The sequence below is a fragment of the Electrona antarctica genome (assembly GCF_951216825.1).
Source record: "Electrona antarctica genome assembly, chromosome: 3".
Classification (NCBI taxonomy): domain Eukaryota; kingdom Metazoa; phylum Chordata; class Actinopteri; order Myctophiformes; family Myctophidae; genus Electrona; species Electrona antarctica.
In genome coordinates, this window is record NC_136808.1 from 33448033 (window position 1) to 33461466 (window position 13434).

General features: G+C 44.5%; 1 protein-coding gene across 1 annotated transcript in view; it reads left to right on the forward strand.

The window, feature by feature from the left end:
• The window catches only part of ano9b (anoctamin 9b), a 31223-nt gene extending 18574 nt beyond the window's left edge, over positions 1 to 12649 (forward strand). Inside the window, exons 12-24 of the mRNA XM_079497042.1 lie at positions 45 to 149; positions 961 to 1125; positions 1892 to 1928; positions 2170 to 2281; positions 2521 to 2575; positions 2891 to 2988; positions 3662 to 3858; positions 5162 to 5314; positions 6004 to 6148; positions 6637 to 6759; positions 7277 to 7370; positions 8955 to 9067; positions 11431 to 12649. Coding sequence (XP_079353168.1) covers positions 45 to 149; positions 961 to 1125; positions 1892 to 1928; positions 2170 to 2281; positions 2521 to 2575; positions 2891 to 2988; positions 3662 to 3858; positions 5162 to 5314; positions 6004 to 6148; positions 6637 to 6759; positions 7277 to 7370; positions 8955 to 9067; positions 11431 to 11476 — 1443 coding nt within the window. The 3' untranslated portion in view covers positions 11477 to 12649. The remainder of the gene's footprint in view (positions 1 to 44; positions 150 to 960; positions 1126 to 1891; positions 1929 to 2169; positions 2282 to 2520; positions 2576 to 2890; positions 2989 to 3661; positions 3859 to 5161; positions 5315 to 6003; positions 6149 to 6636; positions 6760 to 7276; positions 7371 to 8954; positions 9068 to 11430) is intronic.
• Positions 12650 to 13434: the final 785 nt, after the last annotated feature.

The window sequence follows — 13434 nt, forward strand, 5'->3', positions numbered from 1 at the left end:
TGTGTGTGTGTGCGTGCGTGCATGCGCGTGTGCGTGTGTTCCAGGAGGAACTCATCCTGGAGGTGGTCAACGATCCAGCATGTAAACCTAAAATGTTTAAACACTCTTACCTACGCAGTGCCATGGTCCTAGTGCTGGTCACGTTAATGGTACACACACACACACACACACACACACACACACACACACACCCCTTGATGCATTTACTGTAAGTAGTTCTGATAATACCAATAGACCACTGAAGTCCTGCCGTCACTGCCGCTAGAGGGCGCTATTCCACTGGTTGGTGGGGTTATATTCTGTGTTGTAATCCCCGCAGGGGTATCTTAGATCCCCTTATATTAAGAACTGTGTTAGAAAAATAAACAAATCACCCCTGAAATGTTACTCGTATGGATATGAAGCATCGACTGAAGGTGGAAACAACCTACATTTCCAGCCTGCTGCCCGTCGCACACAACATTATATCGCTTGTTGTCTTGACGGAGTGTGACGTATTTAGTAACGACATTGATTTCAGACCCGAAGTGTACAAATGTACAGTACAAGTGTACTGTTGTAAGACCTGTAAGGGTCCATTTGTAACCCCCTCAAGGAACCCTGAGGGTCCCATGACCTCACTTTGAGAACCACTGTCCTAGATGTTTTTTTTAATTAATCGATACTCTGTATCTGGTAAGGCCAAATGGTTGAATAGCTGTATTTCTGAGTGGTGCAACCACTCCATTACGGAGCTTTGTGTGTCCCTGGGTCCCTGGCTGGCTGGGTCTGTCCGAGCATGAACGCGCCCAGGGCCGCCACCCTGGGCGTGTTCCTGTGGGTCTGGAAGTTCCGGGGACCCCCACACGGAGTTGCACCACTCACTTCACACAGGTGTGATTTTTTGTCGCAAAATGTATTTGAATTTGCTGTCTTTGTGTGTGTGTGTGTACGCGGGCGCGGGCATGCGTGCGTGCGTAGATGGTGTTGATCATAGGTCTGGCCCATGTTCTGGTGGTCTTCCGAGTGGTCTGCGCCCCCCTGCTGTCAGAGGGCTCATCAGAGTTCATCAGGGACCACGCCAACACCGTGGCCACCATGCTGGGAGCCGTGCTGCATTACATCACCATCCAGGTCATGACCCGGGTATGACATCACCATTACATCGCCATCCAGGTCATGATGTCGCATGACCTGGTTCTCAAAGGTTTTAATTTCAAACACCCCTGTGACTCTGATGGCTGGGCTACACTGGGGACTGAACAGAACCGTACTGGGCTACACTGGGGACTGAACAGAACCGTACTGGGCTACACTGGGGACTGAACAGAACCGTACTGGGCTACACTGGGGACTGAACAGAACCGTACTGCAGGCGGATCAGCTACAGTAGGTGGCTGCACCGACAGTTCGCCTGTCCCGCAATGAGCTCCGTATTTACAATTTTGGAGCGGTGCAGCCGATCCAATGCAACCCAATGTCCGTTTGAGCACGAAATGTCCGTGACATCATGTTGTTGACATCATCAGAACTCATCATTGTGATGAAAGGCACCGCTCACTTCACACAAGTGTGATTTTCTTTCCTCGAAGGACGGCGTAACCCCCCACGGACACGCGGAAAATGGAGTAAAAAAAGAAGATTCACGCAGTGAGCTTAGGCACAACCTGCGCACCGCACCCACGCTCTGTGTAGCCGGGTTCTGTTTATTATTGTGGCAGCGTACCATTGCAGACTCCGCAAATGGAGCAATTCCACGCCAATTCCGTCCCTAGTGTAACACGGCCTTGAAAGTGTACAAAATGGAACCAAATGCACCTGCACAACACTCTTGAGAAGTGTGAGAAGTGTGTTTCTATTTTTAAACGTGTCTCACTGGATGATGTTTCTGTCTGTCTTCCTGTCTGTCTAGGTGAACAGGTGGGTAGCCTTCAAGCTGTGTGAACTTGGTGAGTCTGAGAAATACAAAACATGTTGATCACTTCTCCAGCTTTTTTCTCATTGTGTAACATTTTGTCCATTTTACCCTTTACCCTTTACCCGACCTGAGGCCGATTCTATTCTGCCTTCTATTAAGTCAGTGGTTTCACACACTGTTTCATGTCAAAGGATCCCCGAAATGACATGTTGTTGGTCGTCTACGTCAAACAGCGACCTCTAGTGCCTGATTGCTGCATTGTGTCATTTCAGAGGAGACTCGGTCGTTCGCCGCCACAGAGAGGAGCTTCACGGTGAAGATGTTCACCTTCCAGTTCTTCACTCTCTTCTCCTCGCTCTTCTACGTGGCCTTCTTCCTGGGCAGGTACAGTATGGTGGTGGAAACTATAACTAAGTACATGCACTCAAGTCATAGTACTGTACTTAATGTATGTTTTGGTTAAAAAAAAAGTTTTCAAACAGTACAAATAGTTGCCTCAGATGTAGTGGAGTAGACGTAAAAGTATTCAAGCTCAAACGTTTTACTTAAAGTGGTCACAGAATTTGCGTTGCTTTGTACACTAATTATAATTTGTACAATGATAGTATATCATGTGTTTACAGGATCAATGGACATCCAGGGAACTACGTACGCGTTTCTAAATGGAGACTAGAGGAGGTGAGTGGAAACTATATGTTGGATATCTCTCTCTCCTCTCTTCTCCGCTCCTCCCGTCCTCCTCTTCTCTCCTCTCATGTTCTCTCTTATGCTCTCCTCCTATCCCCCCTCCTCTTCTCTCATCCTCTCCCCTCCTCTCCTCTTCATATCCCCTCCCCTCCCCTCCCCTCCCCTCTCTCATCCTCTCCTCTCATGTTCTCTCTTATGCTCTCCTCCTATCCCCCCTCCTCTTCTCTCATTCTTTCCCTCCTCTCCTCTTCATATCTCCTCCCCTCCCCTCTTTCATCCTCTCCTCTCCCCTCCTCTCCTCCTCAGTGTCATCCCAGTGGTTGCCTCACAGATCTCTTCATCCAGATGGCTGTCATCATGCTGTTAAAACAGACTCTCAACAACGTCTTTGAGTACATCGGGCCGTGAGTACTACTCTGAATGTGGTTCCAAAAACAAAAGTCTTATTCACACCTCAAAGGTTGACAAAGGTGGTCCAAATGCACACAGGTGCCAGTACACATTTGTCTAGGACTGTCTAGGAAAATAACATTTTGGTCACACACAGGCAGATACAAAGCTACAGGCTACCATTCATCTTCAATGGAAGCCAGTGACATGAAGATGGAAAGCTACCAGGCTACCATTCATGTTCAATGGAAGCCAGTGACATGAAGATAACCATTAATTTTCAATAGAAGCTAGCCACAAAGATACAAAGCAAGAGGGGTGGTATATACCGTTTGAATCGGGATACATTTACCATATTATAAACACTTTATTCTGAACACTCCTGAGAGTTTGGAATACATGCATTATTTGGGTTAGGGTTAGTCATATTTATATATATTCTGAATAATAAGTTATATTCTGAATATTCTGAATATAATATAATAATAAAATGGCACAGTTTTCGGTGAAGAGGTGACCACCGAAACGGTCATTAGTAAAAACCGAGAGGTGTGTTGTGTGAGCGGTGACCACCGCGGCGTGACGTCATGTTGTAGTTTTCGGTGGTCACCTCTTCACTGAAAGCTGGACTATGAATAGGCCTTAAGTGTATGCATATGTGTATTTAGACATGCATTTTTTTCTCAGCTGGCTGAAGCGTTGCTTCCGGAGGAACACGGCCAAGAAGATGCAGAGGAAGTGTGGCCACTGCTACAGGAAGGCGTGCCGCGACGAGAACGGCCTTGTGGAGCCATGTAACACCTGCAAGCTCCGTGATTGGATGAGGAACTACCACCTGTCTGACACCAACTCCTTCAGCCTCTTCAATGAGTTCCTGGAGATGGGTACGTCACGTGACCAGACACACTGATGGGTTGTTTACGATTTACGGTTTACAATTTAGTCATTTATCAGACGTTCTTTATCCAGAGTGACTACAATAAGCAAGCTAAACGCATACATCAGCATATGCAGAGAGACAGTGTAGTGCCTCAGTAAACTAGGATCACAGGTAAACACATACATAATATGCAGAAAGACAATGTAGTACCTCAGTAAACTAGGATCACAGGTAAACACATACATAATATGCAGAAAGACAGTGTACCCCAGTAAACTAGGATCACAGGTAAACCAAGAAGTTAGCATCAGTCTGGGTTGGGACGCAATTGTGGCTTGCGGACCTATTTTTGTGGGTCACAAGTGAATATACCCCTCCTTTTGCATAGGTACATTAAAGAGAAATTCAAACAATCAAACGAAATGTCATGAATTCCACAATAACTTTTAAGTGGAAGTGAAAATAGCCGATCTACAAGCTTTGTAGATCGGCTATTTTCACTAGTTAGGGTCCCGGGGCGGCAAGACATCAAATTTCTATTTTGGGTCACGGGCTAAAACGTTTGAGAACCATTGGTCTGAAATCAATTAACAATACAATATACTGTCAAAATAATAATCTGTACATTGAAACTACAGGATATCAGGTAAACAATGAACCTAGCATCGGTCTAAACAATATACTATGCAACGAGCTGTACGTTGAAACTATAGGATCGATAGGTCTAAACAAAATAATAAGAAGGAAGGGATGTCCGCACACTGTTTCTCTGCTCCCAGGACATTTTTATTTGGTACAACATTTCGACCCTTGCGGGTCTTCATCAGGTATGAGTACAAAACATCAAGTAGGCGTATTGTATACAACAGCATATGGGCAGGTCAACAAGGAACAAGCTCTATTGCAAGGAACAAGCTCTATAACCTGACTCTGCCAGATGGGGCAGCAGAGAGTACACTGGGTTCCCCCCTCCTGCTCCCATCTGGGAACTCTCAGGCAGACTTGATGCCCGGCCACAAAACGGCCTGGCCAATCAGCAGCAGCTATCCCGCCTCTAGCTGCTGCTGATTGGCCAGGCCGTTTTGTGGCCGGGCATCAAGTCTGCCTGAGAGTTCCCAGATGGGAGCAGGAGGGGGGACTCTCTGCTGCCCCATCTGGCGGAGTCAGGTTACAAGCTCTACCCCCCCCCCCCCCCCCCCCCCCTTTAAAATGGGGAATCATTTTTTCAGTGGCTAAGAGGTAGTGAATCGAGTTTACATACTTACCTTTCATCTCTCTCTCTCTCTCTCTCTCTCTCTCTCTGTCAGTGGTCCAGTTTAGTTTCGCCACTATCTTCGTGGCTGCGTTCCCATTGGCTCCTCTGTTGGCGCTCATCAACAACGTGTTTGAGATCCGTCTGGATGCCATCAAGATGGTCAGCCTGGAGCGCCGCCTAGTGCCCAAGAAGACCAACGACATCGGTGAGGCGTTGTGTGTGTGTGTGTTTGTGCGTGTGTGTGTGTTTGTGTTTGTGCGTGTGCGCGTTTGGCATCCCGAATACACCTGATGTTGTTTTTGGGTTAGGAGGGTTAGACGGTCCTGAAGTCTAGAATTCTTTTTTTTTTTTTTTTTTTTATTTACCCAAGGTAGTAGCTGAACACAAGTGCTCATTTTCAGCAACGCCCTGCACATAGAAACACACAGACAGACACAGAAACACAGAAGTAGGCTGTGTTTTTGATTACTCACTATGGCTTTCTAAGATAAACATTCAAAGCACCAACAGTTACTCAGGCCAGCCATCGGGTGTCCGTCAACCCAGGGAATGTTCCCTTTTTAATCCATGAAGGGTGCGTTTGGATGGCGTCACCAATTTTGATGCTGTCCAAACGCAACATGATGCAACGCACTCAGTGGAGCCCCGGATCATAACAACCTATATGGGTACAGTGGACTCTGTATTACTCATATACATGCATATAAATATGACCGGGCCATTGGTCAGTACGAGAATCTTTGAGGGTCCTACCGGAGACTCCGCCTATCATCAAATTATTGGCCAAATAATGGGCTTCATGAGGTGTGTAATTGATAGAAAATAGGCTATTTTTTGGGGTGTACTACTCCATTAAATGTTTTTTTTTGTGCTGACCTCCTCCCTGGCCTGCAGGTATCTGGACCAAGGTTCTGGAGGCCATCGGGGTCTTGGCGGTCATCGCCAATGGTCTGGTCATCGGGTGGTCGTCTGACTTCATACCACGTCTGGTCTATCGATACCGCTACGGACCCTGTGCTAATGGGACCTCCACCTCAGAGTAATATATATATGCACGCACGTCGCACACACAGTCACACCACTTAGACCGTCTACCTAGTAAAACTGACCACTTTTTCAATCGACACAAACACTCTTCATCAAAAATAGCCGATCTACAAGCTCACAACCAGGAAACATTTCTAAAATGTCACTAAAACAACGACTTTCACTATGACTAAACTAAAACAAAATTTGCTATCACAATGAACACTCCCTTAAGCCAATGTTAATATAGGATGAGTGTCCATGTAATAATACTGTTGTGTATTTTCATCTTGAGTGTCCATGTAATAATTGTGTGTGTGTGTGTGTGTGTGTGTGTGTGTGTGTGTGTGTGTGTGTGTGTGTGTGTGTGTGTGTGTGTGTGTGTGTGTGTGTGTGTGTGTGTGTGTGTGTGTGTGTGTGTGTGTGTGTGTGTGTGTGTGTGTGTGTGTGTGTGTGTGTGTGTGTGTGTGTGTGTGTGTGTGTGTGTGTGTGTGTGTGAAGCTGCATGGAGGGCTACATCAACGACACACTGGCCACAGCCTTCATGTCGCACGCAGCCGTACGGAAGGACTTCCTGCCCGCTCAGATGGTCACGGAGGAGGGAGCCAACGTCACCCAGTGCAGGTGAGCTCATCCACCACCTTTCATTGATTGATTAACAGTTTGCAGAATTACAGTACATTTCAAGTACAACTCAATACAAAAACTGTTAACTGTGAGTGGACGACACCATAAAGCATTACACTTCTTTACAATAGGGACCACCATTTTCAATTCATCAAAACATTTAGAGACGTACGAATATACACAACTATATAGTCAAAACAGGAAATCATGATAGAGGAGGTAAAAAAGGGAAAAGAAACATATACAGTGAGGGGGAAAAGGGGTGGGTGGGGGATTCAGATTTTACGGGGGCCAGTTTCGAATTGCAGCCGTCCGTAGGTGCCCTTTGAGAGCAATTTTGAAGGAGTCAAGGGATTTGCATGTCTTAATGACTGTTTCTACCTTGTCAGATAGAAAAAAAGAGCTGGTTGAATAGCAGGTGAACCTAATTATAAGTTGATTGTAACAGGTTCCATTTACCTATGTTGTTACTCACTTTTTGGTATTTTTTGTGTGTGCGTGCGTGCGTGTACAGCTATAGAGACTACAGGCATAAAGAGGACTACACTCTGACGTCTCAGTACTGGCTCATCCTGGCTGTGCGCTTTGCTTTCGTCATTCTGTTTGAGGTACGTATGGATGCTACTGTATATACACTGTGAGGCCCCTATATACCTGTGATATGGATGATATATACACTGAGGCCCCTATAGAGCGTCGCAGTCCCGCCCCCTTTCATGACGACGACAGGCCCAGGAAATCGCAATGTATTTTTCCCATAGACATTTCAAAAAGTATTTATTTAAAGACCTTTTAAGCGTCGTACGAAGCCAACTCGAGTCGTGACAAATCATGACAACACACACAATATTTTGGACCAAACAAATAATTACATAGAAGAAAAACAACAACAAAAGTGTTGTAACCTGCCGTTTTCTTCTACTTTCTAATTATTTGTTTGGCCCGAAAATTTTTGTTTGTTGTCAAGATTTGTCACGACAATAGTTGGCTTTGTCCGCGGCGTAAACGTCTTTAAATAAATACTTTCTGAAATGTCTATGAGGAAAATGAACAGAGAATCATTTCCTGGGCCCTGGTAGGGGGCAGGACTGCGACGCTCTATACCTGTGGTATGGATGATGTGCCACAGGGCCCATATATACCTGACACACTGTTTCCAAACAATTTATCTCCAGACCCAAAAGATTCATTTTATGTCTCCCCGGGATCTAAACTAGTGAAAACACAAGCTCACAACGTGGGCATATTTTCTCACAACACATTTCTTTTCCCGTGACCCACAAACTCATAGTTTGGGAAACAGTGCTATAGGCCCTGCCTGACACACCGGGCGCCACACTCACTAGGGTTGGAATCTACTCGTATTAGGAAGGCTGTGGACACGTCCGAAACCCGCCTACCATTACGCTTTTCTTTTTTTTTTCAAACAAAAAACAAGAATAATGGCTTCCATTATAGCCTGCTAACTTTCCAGTAATAGAAAGACTGCAGTTTCTATTAGCTTGGATTCCCCATCGATGATGTCACTGGTAGGCAGGTTTCTCCATTCCCTTTAATGATTCCTATATTTAAAAAAAAATCACACCTGTGTGAAGTGAGGGCCGCTCTTGTACATCAATTGTCAATGGCATTTAATGTTTGTGTTGCCACAAATTTACGTCATATTTGGCGGACATTTGACCTAATTTCTCCTTTCATTGTCAATGGCAAATATTGAGATGTGTGTGGACAAAAGCCGTGAGGGGCTGGTGTGAAGTGAGGGGCGCCCACTGCATTTATATCGGCCACATGATGTCTTACGTCGTCATTTAGTGCCCTAAACAAACATTAAAGTCCATAGACTTGGCTGGCTCTAAAGTGCTCTTTAAAGTGCTCTAAACAAACGTTTGCAGGCCAAGTCTATGGACTTTGAGAATATTATGTCATAAGTGCTCTAAATAAAGATTAAAAAAATCCCATAGACTTGGCTGCCATGATGAAATATTCAAAAGCCGCATACATTGGGGTTTTGGCCTTCAAAATATTTTTGGATAAACACAAATGTAATCATGCATACACAGTATTGCGTACATATTATTTGTAGTGGTTCACAAAGTGAGGTCCAGGGACCCTCTACTTGAGATTGCTGTCTCTCTATCACCAGCATATTGGTGGTTGTAAGTTAACCTGTCTCTCTGTCTCTCTATCGCCAGCATGTGGTGGTAGTGTGTAAGTTCATCGCTGCCTGGTTCGTACCCAACAGTCCAATTAGAGTGAAGAACAGCAAACTGCACGACAAACTGACACGCCTGAAGGAGGAGCTAAGGTTGGTATTATTAAATACATTTATAATGTAATAATAACAAATTGACACGACTGAAGGAGGAGTTATGGTGTGTTAAATAACTTTATTCTTTAGATCCATGGATGGATAGATACTGACTGACTGACTGACTAGGCACTCACTCGGGTGGCACAGTGGTAAAGTGCCTGCCGACCACTACGGAAGTTGTGGGTTTGAATCCACCACGGTGCATCCGCTTTGTCGACCATCAAACAATGGGGTATATAGAATAACTCTTCCTACTTCCGGGACCCTTCCCTACTTCCTTCGCAGGTGTTACCGATGATACTAATTAAGGCTCTGTTCCATTCTGGTCAAACAGAGTCAGGGTGTTGCTATTGTGTATGTTGGCTCACTGGAAACACTCTGCTACACCAGTGGGTGGGTCTCATAGTGTCCTTGAGTGGGTTCCAAATGGCCCCATATGGGTGTGTATTGTGTAACTTTGATAGTGTACAAAATGGGGGGTTTGAGAATCGCTGTACACTAAATGGAACAGAGCCTTAATTAGTATCATCGGTAACACCTGTAAGGGAAGTAGGGAAGGGGTCTGGAAGTAGGAAGAGTTCTTTCCTAAATGACTGCTGTCCATATCAAGGTTCAAGGTTGTACTTTATTCGTGTACAGGTACATAAGAGTAAAACTTATTTTGGTTTGGCTTCCTAAAGACAATATACCCTATTGGCTTGTGTTCGGGGGAGGGTAGCCGGGCGGGAGAGGAGTGTGATGTTTGTCACTGCATGTACTCCTATGGGCAGGGGGCGGAGCCTCTCAGCAGGGAGTGTTGGGCGGGAGGAGTAGGATGCAGGCTCTATGTCCTCCCAGTGGGGGCTCCTCACTGGCAGGTGAGTCAGTAGGATACAATAGCAGTAACAACGCGTATATCTTTTCTACGTCCGAGCATAGACATGGTAACGCCTCGCCTGCCTCTGATTGGCCTACCGACACTGCCGGCCTTACCAGAGTTTCCTGGAAGATACATGTATGCTGGATAGTCTGCCGCGAGGTTACTCCGTGGTGCGAAATAAATAAATAATTAGTAACGAATAATAAATAAAAAGTACGAGAATGACAGCTTGGCACGCGCGACAGTAACTTTTATTTTTGTAGAAGAGGCAAACTAATATTGTTTATTCCGTTGGCCTGTTTATTTGTATACATGTGTAAACTTGAAACAATATTTTACAGTAAAAAGGTCTCTTTTCCCTTGATCTTTATATTTTTTAGTATTAGTTTACTATAATTAGATTAATACACGATAATCAACACTAACACTTTAATTTAGAACACAGCCAAATCAAATCAGTAAAGCAAAGCAAAGCAAAGTTACTATATTTACCCAGGGTAACTGGACTAAGCATCAGATACTTGTTTACAGCCAGGCCCTGCTCATAGAACATTTCATGGTAGTGGTTCAATGCCTTGCTCAAGGGCACTTCAGCGGTGGTAATTTTAACGTGCCGGTCCGGGGATACGAACTGGTGACCTTCCGGTATCAAGACCGCTCCGCAAACCGTTCGGCCACCGCTGCCACAGTACATACGTGTTCAATCAATTATTCAATCAAAGCAAACGGCAAAAACAATATTAGTTTGCATCTTCTACAAAAATTAAAGTTACAAGTTACTGTCGCGTGTTGCCATTCTCTTGTACTTTCCCACCACAGAGTACCCTTGCATCTCGGAGGACAGGCAAGAGCGGCAGTGTCGGTAGGCCAAGGATCAACGCGAGACTGATGACATATTGAAGCTGTGCCACAGTGCAAATGTAAACAACCTAACAAGACTACAACTCGAAATTATTATGGAGATATCAGATTGTTGTCCCGCTGCTTCCGGTTCATCATTTCTGCTTGAGAGAGCCCAGATGCAGGCAGGAGGAGGGAACTTGTAAACTCAATACTACCGCAATCTGGCAGAGTCAGATTAGAATCAGTTGGCATTACGACCAAATTGGGGAGAAAAAGACTGACTGGCTAATAATAATATAATTTATGTATATAATAACCTATTATAGCCTGATTGTCAGACTCTGAGCTCAGTGCGCTCAGTCGAGTGGGCGGGGTCTGGAAACCAGGCTAAACCTATTATGCTATGCTATTTATTATCAGACTGGCAGACTGCAGTCTGCATTTGTCAGGCAGACTCGTATCCATTATAAGACTGTGTGTGTGTGTGTGTGTGTGTGTGTGTGTGTGTGTGTGTGTGTGTGTGTGTGTGTGTGTGTGTGTGTGTGTGTGTGTGTGTGTGTGTGTGTGTGTGTGTGTGTGTGTGTGTGTGTGTGTGTGTGTGTGTGTGTGTGTGTGTGTGTGTGTGTGTGTGTGTGTGTGTGTGTGTGTGTTACAGTGAAATGAAGCGCCTCAAGGCCCTCAACAAGTCCACAGATGTCTAGGCGACCTGTGCTCTGATAGGTCCGTTCACACAAGCCTCTCTCCGCTCTGGGATTGGTCCGTTGACAGACTGGCGTGTTTAGAAACATGGGCGGAGCCTGAACACAAACCGTTGATTCCGGAACGTCACGGGAACAGGCGGCAATTTTGTGACAGACAGACAGACAGTTGTTGCCTCTGCATGTTGAAAGACTGAAACTACACATGTCAAAATGCTACTTTGTTGTTGTCACCACACCTCTGCTTCTCCAGGCCTAGTTCCGCTACCAAAGCGTTTGATTTTAAGCTTGCGACCCACACATTTGCCGCCATTGGCGTAGATCTACGTCTTTTGAATTCATCTGAGCACCCGCCATTGGCGTAGATCTTGTCAATTATTGGTCCTCTATAGTGGTTATGATCGATCGAATCGTAATACTACTTACATTAGCACTGGGTTTCTAGGTGACAAAAAACATCTTGATTGCCGCGTGCATCCACACCCACTGTTTCTGTTCCGTTCAAATGCCTTTATCTCAGATTGCATTTCTGCTTTATTCGATGTTCCGTAGCCAAAATAGTGATCGCCACGGTAAGGCTGGGTGGTCTCTGAGCGAGAGAAAAATAACCGACCCGTCACAACACACATCATAAGTAACATGTAACATCTGGTTCCGGTTTTTGGATCCTTCAAAATAAGGGTTGCACGGGGAAAATGCTGGCGGTGAACGGGCGAATTAATTCTGGCAGGAAAAGAAAAATGAACCCACAAATGGGAAGGTCCAGGGACTGTTTGGGAACCACTGCTCTAAGCTACATTTCTCATTCTCAAAACATCTCTCATCTCACCCAACTTACTAATTGTATTTTTATTGTATTTTATTTCATTGTGTACATTGTTTCAAAAAATACAGTACATATTGGCACAAATGTACTCCATGCATTGGCTATTGTTTGTATATTTTTGCCGTGCGAATGCTTGTCCGAAACCTAGCAGATCCACATGTTCACAACTTGTCACGCTGAGACGCGTCGCAAGCTTTGTTGATCTGCTGTTTTTCAGAATCTTTGAAAAAAGAAATTGTGAATAATGAGTGCTTTTTACTTTTGGTATTTTAAGTATGTTTTGATGCCAATACTTTTGTACATTTACTTGAGTAAAGTTTTTAATACAGGCCTTTTACTTGTGACAGGTATTTTCTATATTGTGGTATTGATACTTTTACTTAAAGGAGCACCTCAGCCCTTTTCATCATAAGAAGGTACCATTTCTGTCTTTATTTGATTTTATTTGAAAAGCATGGAAACCATATTTATTGGTACAGCAATGTCTACTCACTCTGACCCCTTTCCACCGTTGGTTCCCAATGGGAATGGGTTCAGTTCTTTTTGGTTCTTAGTCCATGAGCCAAACCTCCGAAATTGGAACGTTAATTATGAATTGAGTGGGCAAAACCATATCTATATTAGATTGTTATCACCATGAAACTTCCCCAGTTGATTATTTACATGAAGACAATGATTTATTGTATTACAAATTTTAAACGTTTAAATATGCAAATGAGGCATCATATAGGAAAATATGCAAAAATGTGAAAAAGCTACTACTGTGGAAGGGTTATCATATTCATTTACTTATATTGATCCTCTAAACAATGTAATATAGGTATAGTTTTGCCCACTCAATTCATAATTAACGTTCCAATTTTGGAGCTCTGGCTCATGGACTAAGAACCAAAAAGAACTGAACCGGTTCCCATTGGGAACCAACCGGTGGAAAAGGAGGGCTGTGGACAGTTCAGAAACCCGCAGACCAGTGACATCATCGATGGAGATTCCAAGCTAATGCAGGCTTTCTCTTCCTGGGAAGTTGGCATGCTATAAAGCCATTGTTTTCACGTTAATGAAAACTCCTCTCAGACACAGACATAGCAGACGAAAATGAAACCATTATGATAATGTGCATTAGTGAGGAGCAATC